The sequence below is a fragment of the Propithecus coquereli genome, unplaced genomic scaffold (genome assembly GCF_000956105.1).
Source record: "Propithecus coquereli isolate 6110/MARCELLA unplaced genomic scaffold, Pcoq_1.0 Scaffold3, whole genome shotgun sequence".
NCBI lineage: Eukaryota > Metazoa > Chordata > Mammalia > Primates > Indriidae > Propithecus > Propithecus coquereli.
Genome location: NW_012148618.1, coordinates 6113762 through 6128538, shown reverse-complemented (window position 1 = coordinate 6128538; position 14777 = coordinate 6113762). Strand labels below are relative to the sequence as shown.

The window sequence follows — 14777 nt, the reverse complement described above, 5'->3', positions numbered from 1 at the left end:
CTCTGCTCCTCCAGCTCCCAGCCCTGGAAGATGAGAAGCTGCTGTCGCTCCCCTGCTGCCCTGCCCAGCTGTCAGGACCCCTCAGCAGAGGGCAGGGCGCCAAGCCTTCCCACTCGCATGTGGCTTATTGTCCCTTAGGTTGGCGGGGTGCGGAGGAACGAATCCACAGCACATCCAGGGAGCACCCCCACCCCAGGAAGGGGAGGGGGGCGGGGTGGCGTCGCTTAGTCTTCCCCTGCCCCCTACCCCTTCACCGCTGCCCCTCCCTAGCTCCCTATTTGGCCATGCCCCTGGCTGCCCCCTCCCCTTCCTTACATGGTCTGGGGGCCCGGGTGATCCTCTCCCCTGCCCTTGGCTCCATGAATGGCCTCAGCGGTCCTAGCTGGTGCGAAGGCGACCAAATAAGGCAAGGTGGCAGACCGGGCCCCCCACCCCTGCCCCCAGCTGCTCCAACTGACCCCGTCCATCAGCGCGCTATAAAGCGGCGCGCCCGGCGCCGTCACCCAGCGCCGCAGCCGCCCAGCCGAGCCGAGCCGCCCGCGGACGGTGAGTCGCGCCCGCCCCTGCGCCTCCTCCCGCCCGGCCCGCCCAGGCCCCGCGCTCCTGCTGCTCCAGTCACTTTTTTAAAGCCCAGACTTTTCGATTTGGTTCTAACTTGCCTTGGCCTGGGTCTCGGGCCTCGCAGGAGGCGGGCGCGCGGAAGGGGCGCTTGCAGCCCTGCTCTCCTGAGCTTTCCCTCCATCTGGGGCACAGGCATCGGAGTGTGGATAGTTCCTGAAAAGGCGAAAACCCAAAGGGCTGGGGAGGACCTGCTAAGGGCTTGGGTTTCCCTGGGTCGCCAGGACTGTCCTTTCTTGCATCTGGGGCAGAGGGTGAGACTCCTGGCAGGGAGCCTGGGTGTGCTCCTCTCCCCTTCTCTGCGCACCTCTCCCAACTCCTCCGCGGCTTCTTCCCGCTCTTTCATGCCTGCAGGGGAGGAGAGGGGATGGCAGGCATTTGCCCTCCTCCGCCAATGCCTCGAATTCCCCTTTGCTCTGCCCCCTCCTCCGGGTGCGAAGGTCAGCTCCACAGGTAGCTGAGCGTGGCCGCCCTCCCTTCTTCAACCTGCAGACCCCGCTGAAGCTGTGCCAAGATGTGTGACGACGAGGAGACAACCGCCCTGGTGTGCGACAATGGCTCTGGGCTGGTAAAGGCCGGCTTCGCAGGCGATGACGCGCCCCGTGCAGTCTTCCCTTCCATCGTGGGCCGCCCGCGCCACCAGGTAAGCTTCCCGCCTGGCCTGGCCTGCTCCAAGCAGGGGCAGTCCCCAGCCCCGTTCCACGCCCCTTCCTGCCACCTCCTTGGTCCAGAGATCTAGGAAAACGTCTCACCCGACCTTCCTGTTTCATGACTCTTTAGGTCAAGTTAGGAAAAGTTGGATCGGTTTCAAATCCAAGCCAAGACAAGCAATACCCCACCAAACCGCAACATACCAAGAAATGCACACTTTCCCCCAGTCCACTTCAGCGGCACACCTCTCAAAGGGCCCCACTCCCCGGTATGAAAAGCTGCCAGCTTCTCTCCATTCATGGCCTTCTGGATTTTTAGGTCTCATCGTCTTCTCCTCTGCCTCTTATTCACTTGGCTTTCTTCATTGCCCTTCAGTTTCAGTCCTGCTCAAAACTTATTACAGCATAACCTCTCCCAACCAACCGGCACCCAAGCCACATTCCTCTCTCTTGTTCACAGCCAGTTTGCAGGGCTCCCCAAAGATGTAATCTATCTCCTTCCTGGCTGTTGCATTTTTAGAAGTCAGGCGTGACAAAGGCAGCAAGTGCCATGGTGATAGTGACATACCACCTCGTTTATTAAAAGAAACGCCATGCTCTCTGGGTTTGTCACATGCCTGGCCAGACAGGCTGCCAAGGAGGAGAGCTGTAGTCCTCAGTGCTGGTGAATGACAGGTGTTCCAGGACACCTCTGGACAGGCTGGTTTTCACTGTTGGGGTGATAACGGCATATCAGCCCATCTTTATATGTTCACTTGATGAATGTCAAAATCTTTTCTTAGGAGAAATACAATGTCATTAATGCAGTCATTCCAAAATGTAGTTATCTATATTCTGATTGACATGGGTGATGAGCTTAATAATTTAATGAAGGCATTATGCTATTTTAAAAATGAGGTGCTTCTTCAGTGAAACAGCTTCCTTTTTTCCCTTTAGTTATATTCCAAACAATAGAGTTGTACATCTTTAGGGGAGGGAGAAGAGAAGGTACAAGGTTGATTTTAAATGATTCTTCCAAATTGGGGTAAAATCCTATTGTTTATTATTTCTGGTATGTTTAAGATGTTCCTTGACTTGGGCAATTAGATGTAAATTGATAAGGCATTGGTTATATTCCTGACACGGTGGAAGCATGATTTTCTCATCTTTTTCTTCTTATAGGGAGTCATGGTGGGTATGGGGCAGAAGGATTCCTACGTAGGTGACGAAGCCCAGAGCAAGAGAGGTATCCTGACCCTGAAGTACCCCATTGAGCACGGCATCATCACCAACTGGGACGACATGGAGAAGATCTGGCACCACACCTTCTACAACGAGCTCCGTGTGGCTCCTGAGGAGCACCCCACCCTGCTCACTGAGGCCCCGCTGAATCCCAAGGCCAACCGTGAGAAGATGACCCAGATCATGTTTGAGACCTTCAACGTCCCTGCCATGTATGTGGCCATCCAGGCGGTGCTATCCCTCTATGCTTCTGGCCGTACCACAGGTATGCTTGGGCCCTGGGGACAGTCACTGAGCAATCACATTCCCAAGTCATTGACCTTGCTGTGAATTAGATTCCCCGATTGGGAAAGGAATAATCTCTTCCCTCATACTCTCTGGCAAGGTGTCTGTGCTGAGAAAGAGGTAACAATAGTACCCCTAGGTTAGTTTCAGAGCACACTTAACTATAAGAGCTGAAAGCTTATGGAGTTAGATCTATCCCTTATTTAAAGTATGTGATGCCACATACTGAGGCTCAGCACAATGTAGCATCCTGAAATGCTGCAGTCATTGGTGTGTGTTTATACTGTCACATTCCCTGGGCACACATCCCCAAGGAGAACACACGTTATCTACAGGGTCTGAGTCAAAAAAGAGAGACGTGTAAGCAAAGAAAAATACGCCTGAATGCTTACATGATGTGCTAATGGCTGATGAGAGGGATGGTCATTTGAAAGTGTCTTTGGGAAATTTTCCTGCTACAATATTTACAAGGACGGCTGTAGTTGGCTTCAGATTTAATATCCATGATGCTCATTTTTATTCTTTGTGTGTAAGGGATCTACTTCTGTCTGCATCAATGCCCATTGCTAGTATCTCTTAGCCAAGCATAAAAGCAGGCTTTGCCATAGGTGAAGCCGTGGTGGTGTCCTCAGGGATTCTCATTCTCGTCTATTTCCCCAACAGGCATTGTTCTGGACTCTGGGGATGGCGTAACTCACAACGTCCCCATCTATGAGGGCTATGCTTTGCCCCATGCCATCATGCGTCTTGATTTGGCTGGTCGGGACCTCACTGACTACCTCATGAAGATCCTCACTGAGCGTGGATACTCCTTTGTCACCACCGGTGAGTGTGTGTGTGTGTCATCTGCCATAGCATGAGTCTGCTTTTATTTCTCCCTCGATGAATCCGCCTACCTCCTCACAATTGACTTTTCAAATCTTGACTGTGATACCCCTTATTTCTGCAGCTGAACGTGAAATTGTCCGTGACATTAAAGAAAAGCTGTGCTATGTCGCCCTGGATTTTGAGAATGAGATGGCCACAGCTGCCTCTTCCTCCTCCCTGGAGAAGAGCTATGAACTGCCTGATGGCCAAGTCATCACTATTGGCAACGAGCGCTTCCGCTGCCCTGAGACGCTCTTCCAGCCCTCCTTCATTGGTGAGTTGTAGGGTCTGGAGTATAGGCATGACTTTTCCCTGGAAATCTTAGGCTCTCCCAGAGTAAAATCTGTTATAATTGGGAAGGAGCAAGGGGCCCTTGAGTTAAAAGAAGTCATAGCTTGGAGTCCCACACAGCTCAGCTTCAAGTCCTGATGGCTCATTAAAGGGAAAGTCTGTGTTCTGCTCTAGTGATATGATAAAGGATGACATACTGAGTTCATCTCAAAATAAAGGATAGACAGAGTGGTCACTGAATGTCATGTATCTACAGGAAAAAGGACGATTACTCAAGAGAGCTGACTTATACCAATAAGTTCCATCACTGAGTAGCTGGACTTTTAAGTTACTCATGGTTAAATGCAACAACAATCTTACTCCTAGTAATAACTGGACACTTGTGTGTCACTTATCATCTTTCTTAAGCAATGATTTCCAAGAGGCAGCCTGTCTGGATCTCATTTTAGTCTATAAATAAAAATTTCATTCATTTTAACTTAAATGCATGTCTTGTCCTTTTCCAGTACATCTCCATGCATATGATGGCTACAGGAGGTGTTCACTCCAAGCAGGTGCTAAACACAGTTGTTCTTTTCTTGGCAGTCTGTTCCGGATTAACTGTCAGACACCTGTTCCACATATGCCCTGCAGTGTATCTTATAGGGGAACATATGTTTCAGAGACAAATGGTGATAGCTTACCAACACAGAGGAGGCTTGTTCTCTTTCCTCCACCCTGGCCTGAATGCACTGTGATTTTTTTTTAACTTGTTCCTAGGTATGGAATCTGCTGGCATCCATGAAACTACCTACAATAGCATCATGAAGTGTGACATTGATATCCGCAAGGACCTGTATGCCAACAATGTTTTATCTGGAGGCACCACCATGTACCCTGGTATTGCTGATCGTATGCAAAAGGAAATCACTGCCCTGGCCCCTAGCACCATGAAGATTAAGGTAAAGCACTTTGGGGGTGGGAGAGCCAAGGCAGGTCTTGATATTCTGGGCAGAATCTCCTTCCTAACTCCTTTCTCCTCACATTTAGCTTCCTGTTTCCTATAAACTTTACCTTTTAGTTTTTATAGCACTTGTTTTTAGCACTTTTTCTGATTTTTTTTCTAGCACATTTCCCAAGATAGGAAACTTTAAAAGTGCTTTTAAGCAGTGAATAAAAATAAATCTTTGACAAGAAAAAATACAACTAAATCTTTGAACACATTTAAAAGCTCCCAAATTTTGGGCTAACATGCATCATGCACTTAACTTGTTGACACATTATACTCTAGTTCAGAGAAGTGGAGAAATTCTATTTTAATAATGTACCATGTCTTTAATAATGGAAATAATGAAATAGAGGAAAGTTTAGAAAATCGATTGGCCATATTGTTTTGTGGCATGAAGTATCCCACATTACAGTGAATTAGTGTCTAATACGTTTTCTGTGCATCTTCCCAACATGTTGCTTGCTCCCTGGCTTACAACTTCAGAGTTCACTGGAAATTTTTGTTTTCTTTCTACAGATTATTGCTCCCCCTGAGCGTAAATACTCTGTCTGGATCGGGGGCTCCATCCTGGCCTCTCTGTCCACCTTCCAGCAGATGTGGATTAGCAAGCAAGAGTATGACGAGGCAGGCCCATCCATTGTCCACCGCAAATGCTTCTAAGATGCCTTCTCTCCTAGTCTATCTTACATTCAGGATGACAGTATTACGCTTCTCGGAGTCTTCCGAACCACCCTCCCTCATCTCTCATCAATCATTGTACAGTTTGTTTACACACGTGCAATTTGTTTGTGCTTCTAATATTTATTGCTTTATAAATAAACCAGACCAGGACTTGCAACCTACAAAAGTCTCTCTCATTTCTTTTTGGGGTAGGCATGGGGTGGGGCAGATATTTGCTTTGACACCCTGAGCATTGTAATATTATGGTATCAGAAGATTCACCCACATGAATTAGTGTGACATGTAGCTGGGAGTTTTAATATCAAATTTTGGTTTTTTATTTTGAGACAGAATCATAAATATATTTCATATCTGAAAAGTAGGTTTAATGCCACGTAAGCAAGACATGGGATAGAATAAGACAATTCTCTAAAATGAGTTGCTGTGGATGACACTGAAAATTGTTGTAGCATATGTTCCAGTTGTTTTTATAACTTTACTGAAAACACATATACATTGGTAACGAGAAAGTCAAAGATTATTTTAAATAAATTTGCTTAACTTCTCAATCTTTGGACTCCTCAGTTGTCTTCCTGAGGGCTATGCATGAAATGCAGAGGCTGACTGACAGCTGGGCCCAGCCACATCCCATTGCAAATACCCCCTAAACAGATCAAGACCATTGTGCGTGTTCAGAACAAGTGTGAGCGAGCAGGAGCCAGACACTTCCGCCTAATCAGTGACTAACTTGCAGGATAAAGATCTTCAACCTCTTCATTGCTTTGAAATTTGGGAATCTTTTATTGAGTAAAGCGAAGGGTGTGAAGTCCTGAGGGAGCAAGGGGAGGGGACAATCACAATATTCACTTTACTCCATGCTGGACTTTGCAAAATATGGTGGGAGGAGTGCTGGGGGCAGCATCCAAAAGAACCAGGGGTTCCCATACCTGCACATAGAGCCCAGTGTGTGTGCTCTTGGAAGCTTCAAGGAGATGGACATAGGACTGGGTCTTGAAGAATGGCTAGGAATTAGGGAAGCGAGAAGGGCAGAGAGAACATCTCAGCAGAAGGAAATGGGGCAGAAGCCAGTATACAAGGCACGGGGCTGATAGGAGCTGATGAATTTTAGAAAATCTATTGGGAAAGGTAGATTTCAACCTGATTGCAGAAACTTTAAATTTTTTTATTTTCAAATTAGTTGTTCATAAACTGTGAGAGCTCACAGGGGCGTTTGAATGGACTTAAACTTTATCTATTGATGAGGAAATCAAGACACAGAGAGATTAAGCAATTGGTATGATGTTATACAGTTTGTTTGTGGAATACTCAAGACAGGAACCCAGATTTTCTGACATCTAATTTTATGATGCCTCTAAAATCATCTTTTCTAAATTTAGTCACAGTCGATCAAGGGTAACCCAATTCTATCATGACTTTTGGGAATCTGGGTTCAAAATTGGGAGTACTTTGAGCTCATCAGACATCTTTAATAAATTGTCACTGTCATTCAAGGTCATACTTGTGTCTTTATGCCCATTTATTTAAAAATATATTTGATCCCTGCCTCTGGGATCCAGGCACAGTAGTAGGGGCAGGGGACACAAAGATGGATCAAAGCACATTTTTCTGTGCTTAAAAAGCTCAGAGTTTAGAGTCATATATTTAGCATAGCCTAGTGGAAGGCCTTCTTTGCAATAAAGGCTACATAATAATTCTGGTGGCATTTTCTTTAGATAAATTATAAATGTTATTATAGATTTTCCTTCCTCCCCCCACCCCCGCCATTGTATCCTATAGCACAGACGAATGGGTTTAAAGGCTAGGTGTCAGTTAAGGAGATGGACTTGGGCCATACATAGGGAGGTATGGTTCAGCTAGTCTCCATGTTTCTTTTTTCTCACCTCTCAAAGTGCATAAATATTGTGAATTTGATCCTCTGAATACAGTATTAATGCTTTAAATGTAGACAACCGGCTGGGGTATCACCTGTGGTTCTTTCCATTTACGAATAGAAATGAAATATATATTAATATTTCTACTTATAAGCAGAAGCTTCAAGAATTTGCTTCTGATGTTTGTCTAAGCTTTTTTTTCGTCACAGACTTTTTTTTAAGAGGCAGAGTCTCGTTATGTTGCCCAGGCTGGGGTGCAGTGGCTATTCACACGTGCAATCTCACTACTGATCAGCATTGGAGTTTTGACCTGTTCCATTTCTGACCTGGGCCAGTTCACCCCTCCTTAGGCAACCTGGTGGTTCCCCACTCCTGGGAGCTCAGCATATTGATGCTGAACTTAGTGTAGAGACTGGATTGGCATAGCACGCTACAGCCCAGGACTCCCAGGCTCAAGCGGTCCTCCTGTCCCAGCCTCCCGATTAGCTGGGACTACAGGCACATGCCACCATGCCCAGCAACACACAGATTCTTATTAAATTCTGATATTTTCTCATCTCTGCTTAATGATAAGGTGTAAGATATTAGAACAGCTGAATCTTCTAAATATTGTGCTTAAAGAAGGTAAGTGTTTTCTTAAGGCCACATTCATATGTGTAAAATAACTGAAATTTCTACAGTGAGTCTGTTGTTAGTAAAGTGCAATGTACAAAAACCTATATAGATTATGATATTTCTTCTTAATTTATAATGAAAAAAGTATTGTTGGTAGTTTCTAATACCCCCAAAACACTATATCTTTGTTTTTCTTGACCAAGCAGTGATCATTATATAAATATGTTTAAATATTCAAGAGAGTACAGTAAAGAGAAAAATTACTGAAGAAAATGGACTATTTAGAGGAGTAGGACTGACTTATGGTATCCAGGGCCTAAAACAATGTCACTGGGTCTCCACCCTTCTCTCCAGATTTTTGGTGGGATTTATTATTATCTGAATTGTGGTACTGCCAAAATCCATGTTAAAGCCCCAACCCTCAATGTGACTGCATTTGGAGACAGGGCCTTTAAGGATGCAATTAAGGTTACATGAGGTCATAAGGGTGGGATCCTAATCCCATAGGACTGGTGTCTCTATAAAAGGAGGCAGAGACACCAGGAGAGCACACACACAGGAAAGGCCATGTGAGGACACAGCAGGATGTGACCATATGCAAGCCAGGGAAAGAGGCCTCAGGAAACCAACCCTGCTGAAACCTTGATCTTGGACTTCCAGCCTCCAGAACCGTGAAAAGTAAGAGCCTGTTGTTTAAGCCACCCAGTCTATGGTATTCTTTTATGACAGCCTTGGCAGTCTAATACAGAATTTCTCCACATGCTGGACATGATGGCCCAAGGCTCCTGGTCTGCCGACTTAGCAGCCTCTGGGACAAAAGCTGCCTTCCCATATAGTACTGGCAAAAGTTCAAGGGAAGTCCCTGAGCCTGGCCAGGCTTCAGAACCGAGTCATACCATCCCTACCACAGGGACTGATCAGTATTATTTAGTGGGGAAACAAAAGGGTACCAACACCATACCCGATGAGTTAGAGCAGGAGAAAATTCTGGGGGTTTGTAGGGGAGGGACCAACTGTTGGAAAGCCCCAACTTTCCAGCTTAGGAGTTTGATTTGATTTGACGGGCCCTGAGAAGAGCTTGAGAAGAGCCATGACCATGATGTCACTCAAACAAACTGGGAGGCGAGACTGAGAACCTTTGGATGGTGATATGTGTGACTAATCAGATTTTTTTTAGACCCCATTGTGGCCCAAGGATCCAGGAACACGATGGTCCCATATGATCAGATTAACCAGCTTTTTGAAAGGAAATAACAAGTCAAATTCATTTTATGGTTAATATAATATAAATGTTGTAAATACTCCCTAGTAACTGATAGGAAGGGACGATATTTTAAGTCTTTTAGGCTTAAAACAACAAAGGTTGTCTCTGTTCACCTTAAGGTCTTCCAGGCTCATTACACAAGGAATCTCTCCGCTAGGCAGAGCTTGGCTGTTGCTATGGCAACCAAGCTCACAGTAGGAAGACATCCCTGAAAACAAACCTAGGGAGGCTGCAAAAGTACACCTCTAGTCACTGGCGAGCTTGATTCTAGAAAATGTTCTTTGCAGTTCAATCGTCAGCCCTGGGTGCAACAAATGCAAGCAAGATCGACTAGGAGGACGCAGCTCTTCGAGTCCTTGTGGTTCTGGGTTCCCTCCCCTCCATGGGAGAGGCCAGAGGGGAAAGGGAGCAGAGACAGGTGGGAGTCAAGCAGAGGTGGCTTGAATATCCTTCAGCATCATTGTCTGCTTATGTCTCTGCATTGTTTTACTGCAGCTTGCATGGAAATCAGGGTTGGGAATGCAGGACAGAAACTCAAAGGAAGGCTGAAGTGAAGCTGAATTATTAATAAAATGCATCATTAATAGTAGATGAGAAGTGGACTCTGGAGTCAAGTGTAAACAAGGAATTGGGTCAACAGGTTTCATGTTTCACAGGGAAAGATGATTTTGGGAAACTTTGGAAATACTGCTGCATAAGGACTGCATCATGTAGGGCAGGATACGACAGAGCAGGCATCATGTAGAAAATTCAAAAGCGAACCTACCTTACGCAAAATAGTGACATTTTCCCAAGGCCTCTTGAACTCTAGGATCTATGCTTTTTTTTTTTTTCTTTTCTTTTCCAGTATCTTCTGCCCAATGCTGGCTACCTGGGACGTTCTCCCTAGCGCTCCTATCACATCGACGCTTACCTGTCCTTTACTTGCATCCCTCTGAGAGCAGACTGTGCTAATTAAAGCATCAGTTACCTAAACTATATTCCCAAGGAAAAGCTAGAACAGATCTCCCTGCCAGAGAACACATGCATAATTTAACATAGTTGTCTGCGTACAGTTTCTTACTAGAATAACCTGAAGGATTGATGTCGCGTGGGCTTTGGTTCAAAAAGATTTGAGTTCAAATTCTAGTTCTGCCACCGACCAGTTGAGTGATCTTTAAATAAATTACTCAGCCTCTTCAGAAAAGAAAGGCTGACTAGAATTGTGCTCTCAGAGTTGTCATAAGAATGGAATCGTATCACACACTTAAGACACTCAGCACTGTGCCCTGCACACGGCAGTTATTTAACTAAGTTTCCTTCCCCTCTCCCCTGCTTGCCTTTCTAGTATGGACTTTGGAGGCTGGGTTGGGAGGGGAAGTAGTGGGAGAGGTGGGCTGTAAATGTCCCTTCAGATTACGTTGTAATTGCTTCTCCATAGATTTTGAGTTTTTCTTGAGCCAAAGAATCAAAGCAGGAAAAATGAAGGAATAGATAGCTCAGGAGGGAGAAAACAGTAGGATTTGCTGTTTCTATGTGCTCTTTAATTCCCCTCCTCCCCACTCCCATCTCATCTGCGCTGAAGAGCCCGGTCTCCTCTCTTCCCTTTGTATCTATGGAATAAGCATAGGTGGACAAGTAGATTCACAATTGTCCAAGTAAAGTTTACATGAGAGGATTTGATTCCACAAGCCGAGACTTCTGGCTAACTCCTTTTCCTGCCAACTGGATCCACGCAGGAGCAGGCACCTAGGGAGAAACGCCGTCCCCACCCCTGCTCCCACTCCACCTCCTGGGTCTGTGCATGTGTCAGCCTCACCAAATTTCTCTTGTTTTCTTTAGAGGTTTGGGGTCTATGTTCTTTGATTCTGGACTCTGGTCAATGTTCTTTTAGTTTCAAGGAAAAGAGCCCCTCTCAAACTAGCTCAAGTTGGGGAGGAAATTTATTAAAGAGATATAGAGGAACTCCTAGAACCCGAGGATATAAAGTAGAGCAGGACCTCACAGGAAAAGGGAACTTAGAACTGCAAAGCCATTGGGAACCAGAAGCATTCCACATTTTCTATCCCTTTGGTGCCCCTTGTAAATGAACTGTACCTCTCTCTCTCCCACACGCTTACTCACATAACCCCTCCTGAAGGAATGGCTCCAGGCAGACAAGTTTGTTTCATGCATGGCCCCAGGATTAATGGGACCAGAGGGGGATATGTCTGACACAAGGACTTATACATTGAAAGGCCAGCAACCAACCAGACATTTTTCCTCTCTCTAGTTTGAACTAGGTGGCACAGGTGGTGTTGTTAGTTGTCCGTGGTCTCTGGAACTGACACACAGCAGATGGTGGCCAAGATGGGTAGGGAAAGCAAAGAAAGCAAAAACCTGCCGAGAGAAATAAGAACATGGGGCTGTCACGGCTCAGGGAACAAACATGATTGCTTAAACACATCTCTTGGGTAAGGGCTCTGTGTATGTGGATAAGGTAGTTCCTGTATTACGAGGGAGTTTAGATGGAACAACATCCACATATGCCTTGCATCCCTGCCAAATTTAACTCAAGAAAGTATTAGAAACATATTTAAAGTTTGAATTGAGAACAACCCATACTATCACCCTTCCTGGAGGATTTGCATCAAACTCCAAATGAATGAAATGACTATGGTGGGATTTTAGACATGTTTAAACAAGTGAGAAGGATTAGGGTACAGGGGGGAGCATGTAGGCAGGGTTTCTAAAAAATTATTCTACTCCTCGGTCTGAATCAATATCTCCACCACTTACATCTTTGCTTCATTTTTATCTTCCCACACTAGCTTTTGGATCTCTGAAACTCAGACCCTGAATTGCCCAGATGTTCACTGATCCAGTTTTGGACACGTCACCAGTCTCAGAGAAAGCATGGGTGTTAGTCTGTCTTCTCCTCGCAGCCCAGGTGTGACTCTGCCAAGCACCCACCACATTCACTTGTAACTGTGGGTGCACTTGTGACCCCCCCAGACTGCAAGCTTTGTTGGGGCAGCAGTCTGCCTTGTCTAGTACTGTGTGCCCAGTGACGGTTTGCTCATGATGAAAACATTGAAGTCATCTCTCTTATGTTAAAGATGTTCAAAGGTCCCTTTACATATTACTCTGGGCTGTCAGTTTAATAAAACAAAAAAGTAAAGTTTTTTTGTTTGTTTTTGGGTTTTTTTCTGTTTTGTTTTTTAAAGCAAACTGTGAATTTGGTTCTGCACCTTCATTCATACCTTTGGTAAGTAGGATGTTGTGCCATTTCCAGAGTTTATTGAAAGGCTGGCTGCACAGTGCAAACATTTGCCCCTAGGGACAACTGCAAAGATAAAACAAAAGCAGGATTAGTCACTGGCAGTGTGATGGCTGTATTAGAACATCCTCTGTCCCCAGGACATTGGGGGAAATAATTACTTCTCTAGTGTCAGGTACTTGGCACATTTTCTCCTTTGTTCTTCTCCACCACATCTGACAATCACTGGTTCCCACAAGTTGTCTGAACAGAGTTGGAGAGGATGAGAAAGGAAGCCACTCCAGTAGTAACAGTTCCCATCCACTTCTGTAAACAATTCCTTGTATGTCCACTTTCCATGGCCTGTTGATGTCTTCCTCAGCAAGAGTAGCTGGGTTACAGGATATATTCACGTTTGATTGAACTAGATCGGGTAGAAAATAAAATGCCCACCCAGAGGAAATAGTTACTGCTTCCTGGATTGAAGTAGACATTGCTTCTTTTCTCAGGAGAAGAAGCTTTTGAGATCTTTGTACTTCTCTCATTGGCTTCCTTAGACTCGAGCAACCTGACCTCACCAACGATCAGTGGACGGGGTGCTAAAATAATCATGATTATGATATTAATACTATTATTTAACAATGATGGAGTATTTACCATGTGCCTACACTGTGCTAAGCCCTTCAAATATATTATCTATAATCACAGCAAAACAATGAAGTCGGGTCTCTTACTATTCCTACTTGATGCAAACTGGTACTGGGGAGGCCTGCCTAGGTCATGAAGCTAGTGAATGGCAATGGCAGAGCCCACAATTAGCACTGTTGAGGCTGCCCCATGTCCCGTCAGCATTCCAGGGATCTTGCTGTCAGCAAGGGGAACTGGAAACCAGAGGGCATGTTCTCAGCATGAATTCACTCCACCAGTGAGGAATTTCTGAGTCCCTGTCATGTTCTCGGTGTCCAGTAAGACGCTTTAAGGAGAAGCAAAAACCAATGATCCTGTCAAAAAGTTTAAACCTAGTTGGAAGAATTGTCTGCTTAACTGACTTATTGATTCAGTCAACATATGTTTATCAAGCTCCGTTTACTGGGTGTTGGAGACAAAACCAACCAGCCACTGCACTGATGTGGCTTACAGTCCAGGGGTCCAGTTTGAGTGGAGTGCAGGCAATAGCCAAGTCAACAAACACACAGAACAAACTTGATTGCAGCCCATGGAGGGAATAACAAGGTGTGGCGAAAGATTCCAATGCAGAGGAGGATTCTAGTTAGATAAGGTTGTCAGGAAATGCCTCTTTGAAAAGGTAACGTTAAATTTGAGACCTGAAGAAGGCAGGCAGTAGAAACAGCACGTTCAAAGACCTGGGCATCAGAGAGCCGTCATGTGCCAAGGAGAGAGAGGAGACCAAGTGGGACTCGATGCAGGGCAAAGGAGGTGGATAGGGGGTGCTGGAGGGGTGGTCGGAACACCCAAGCCAGGGGGCCCTTAGACTGTGGTAAGAAGTTCAGATTCTATTCTAAGTGTAACAGGAAGATGCTAAAGGGTTTTAAACATGGGAATGTAAAACATTTATTCTAAAAGTTCATTCTAGGTGCCACGTGAAGACTAGATTGGAGAAGCTGGAGTGGAGGGGAGCAAACCTCTGGGAGGCTCTTAGGTTAATGTAGCAGAGGAAGCCATGAAGATGAGAGGACCATGGGCAGAGTTAAGATGGGTCCCATGAGCAGCAAGGCAGTATGTGCCGATGGTTGGTTGGGGGCAGGGAAGGAGACTGTGTGTTTTCAAGGAAATTCAGATTCCAAGGTAATTAAATGCAGCTTCAGTCTCATATAAGAAGCAGTACATCACCCAAACACGGTAGCCCTGGGTCTTGAAAAATATTAAAGGTTTTCTGGGAGAAAGGGAGGAAGACTGAATGAGCAGAGACAGTGGTTTCGGGGACAGGAAGGTGGCGAGGAGACCTGAACAGAGCAGGGGGTGTGTATTGGGATGCAGCCATCAGGCCAATGGTGACCAGGTGGGGTGAGCACCGGGTGGAGACGCAGGTGGACTGTGTTCTTGCCTATAAAACACAAATGATAATAACACCTGCCCTTTAAGATTGCTGTGAGGATTAAAGGGGATAAAGTTGGGTACTATGCTCAGGCCTTGGCACATAGTAGGACCTTAATTAATGTTCTGTAATCATGGTTATTAATATTATTAT

The 14777-nt window shown here is 45.5% G+C and overlaps 1 protein-coding gene across 2 annotated transcripts; it reads left to right on the top strand.

Annotated features, from left to right (window-relative positions):
* Nucleotides 1-367: 367 nt before the first annotated feature.
* ACTC1 (actin, alpha, cardiac muscle 1) lies at nucleotides 368-5762 on the top strand. 2 transcript variants are annotated; one of them, XM_012649468.1, is made up of 7 exons: nucleotides 368-546; nucleotides 1111-1261; nucleotides 2430-2754; nucleotides 3438-3599; nucleotides 3724-3915; nucleotides 4692-4873; nucleotides 5437-5762. In XM_012649468.1, exons 2-7 carry the CDS (start codon nucleotides 1133-1135, stop codon nucleotides 5578-5580), a joined length of 1134 nt encoding a protein of 377 aa, XP_012504922.1. In that variant the 5' UTR covers nucleotides 368-546; nucleotides 1111-1132; the 3' UTR covers nucleotides 5581-5762. The 2 variants fall into 2 exon arrangements, with proteins under 2 accessions (XP_012504922.1, XP_012504923.1); XM_012649469.1 differs by lacking the exon at nucleotides 368-546 and having other exon boundaries at nucleotides 1133-1261; nucleotides 2559-2754; nucleotides 5437-5580.
* The last annotated feature ends 9015 nt before the right edge of the window (nucleotides 5763-14777 follow it).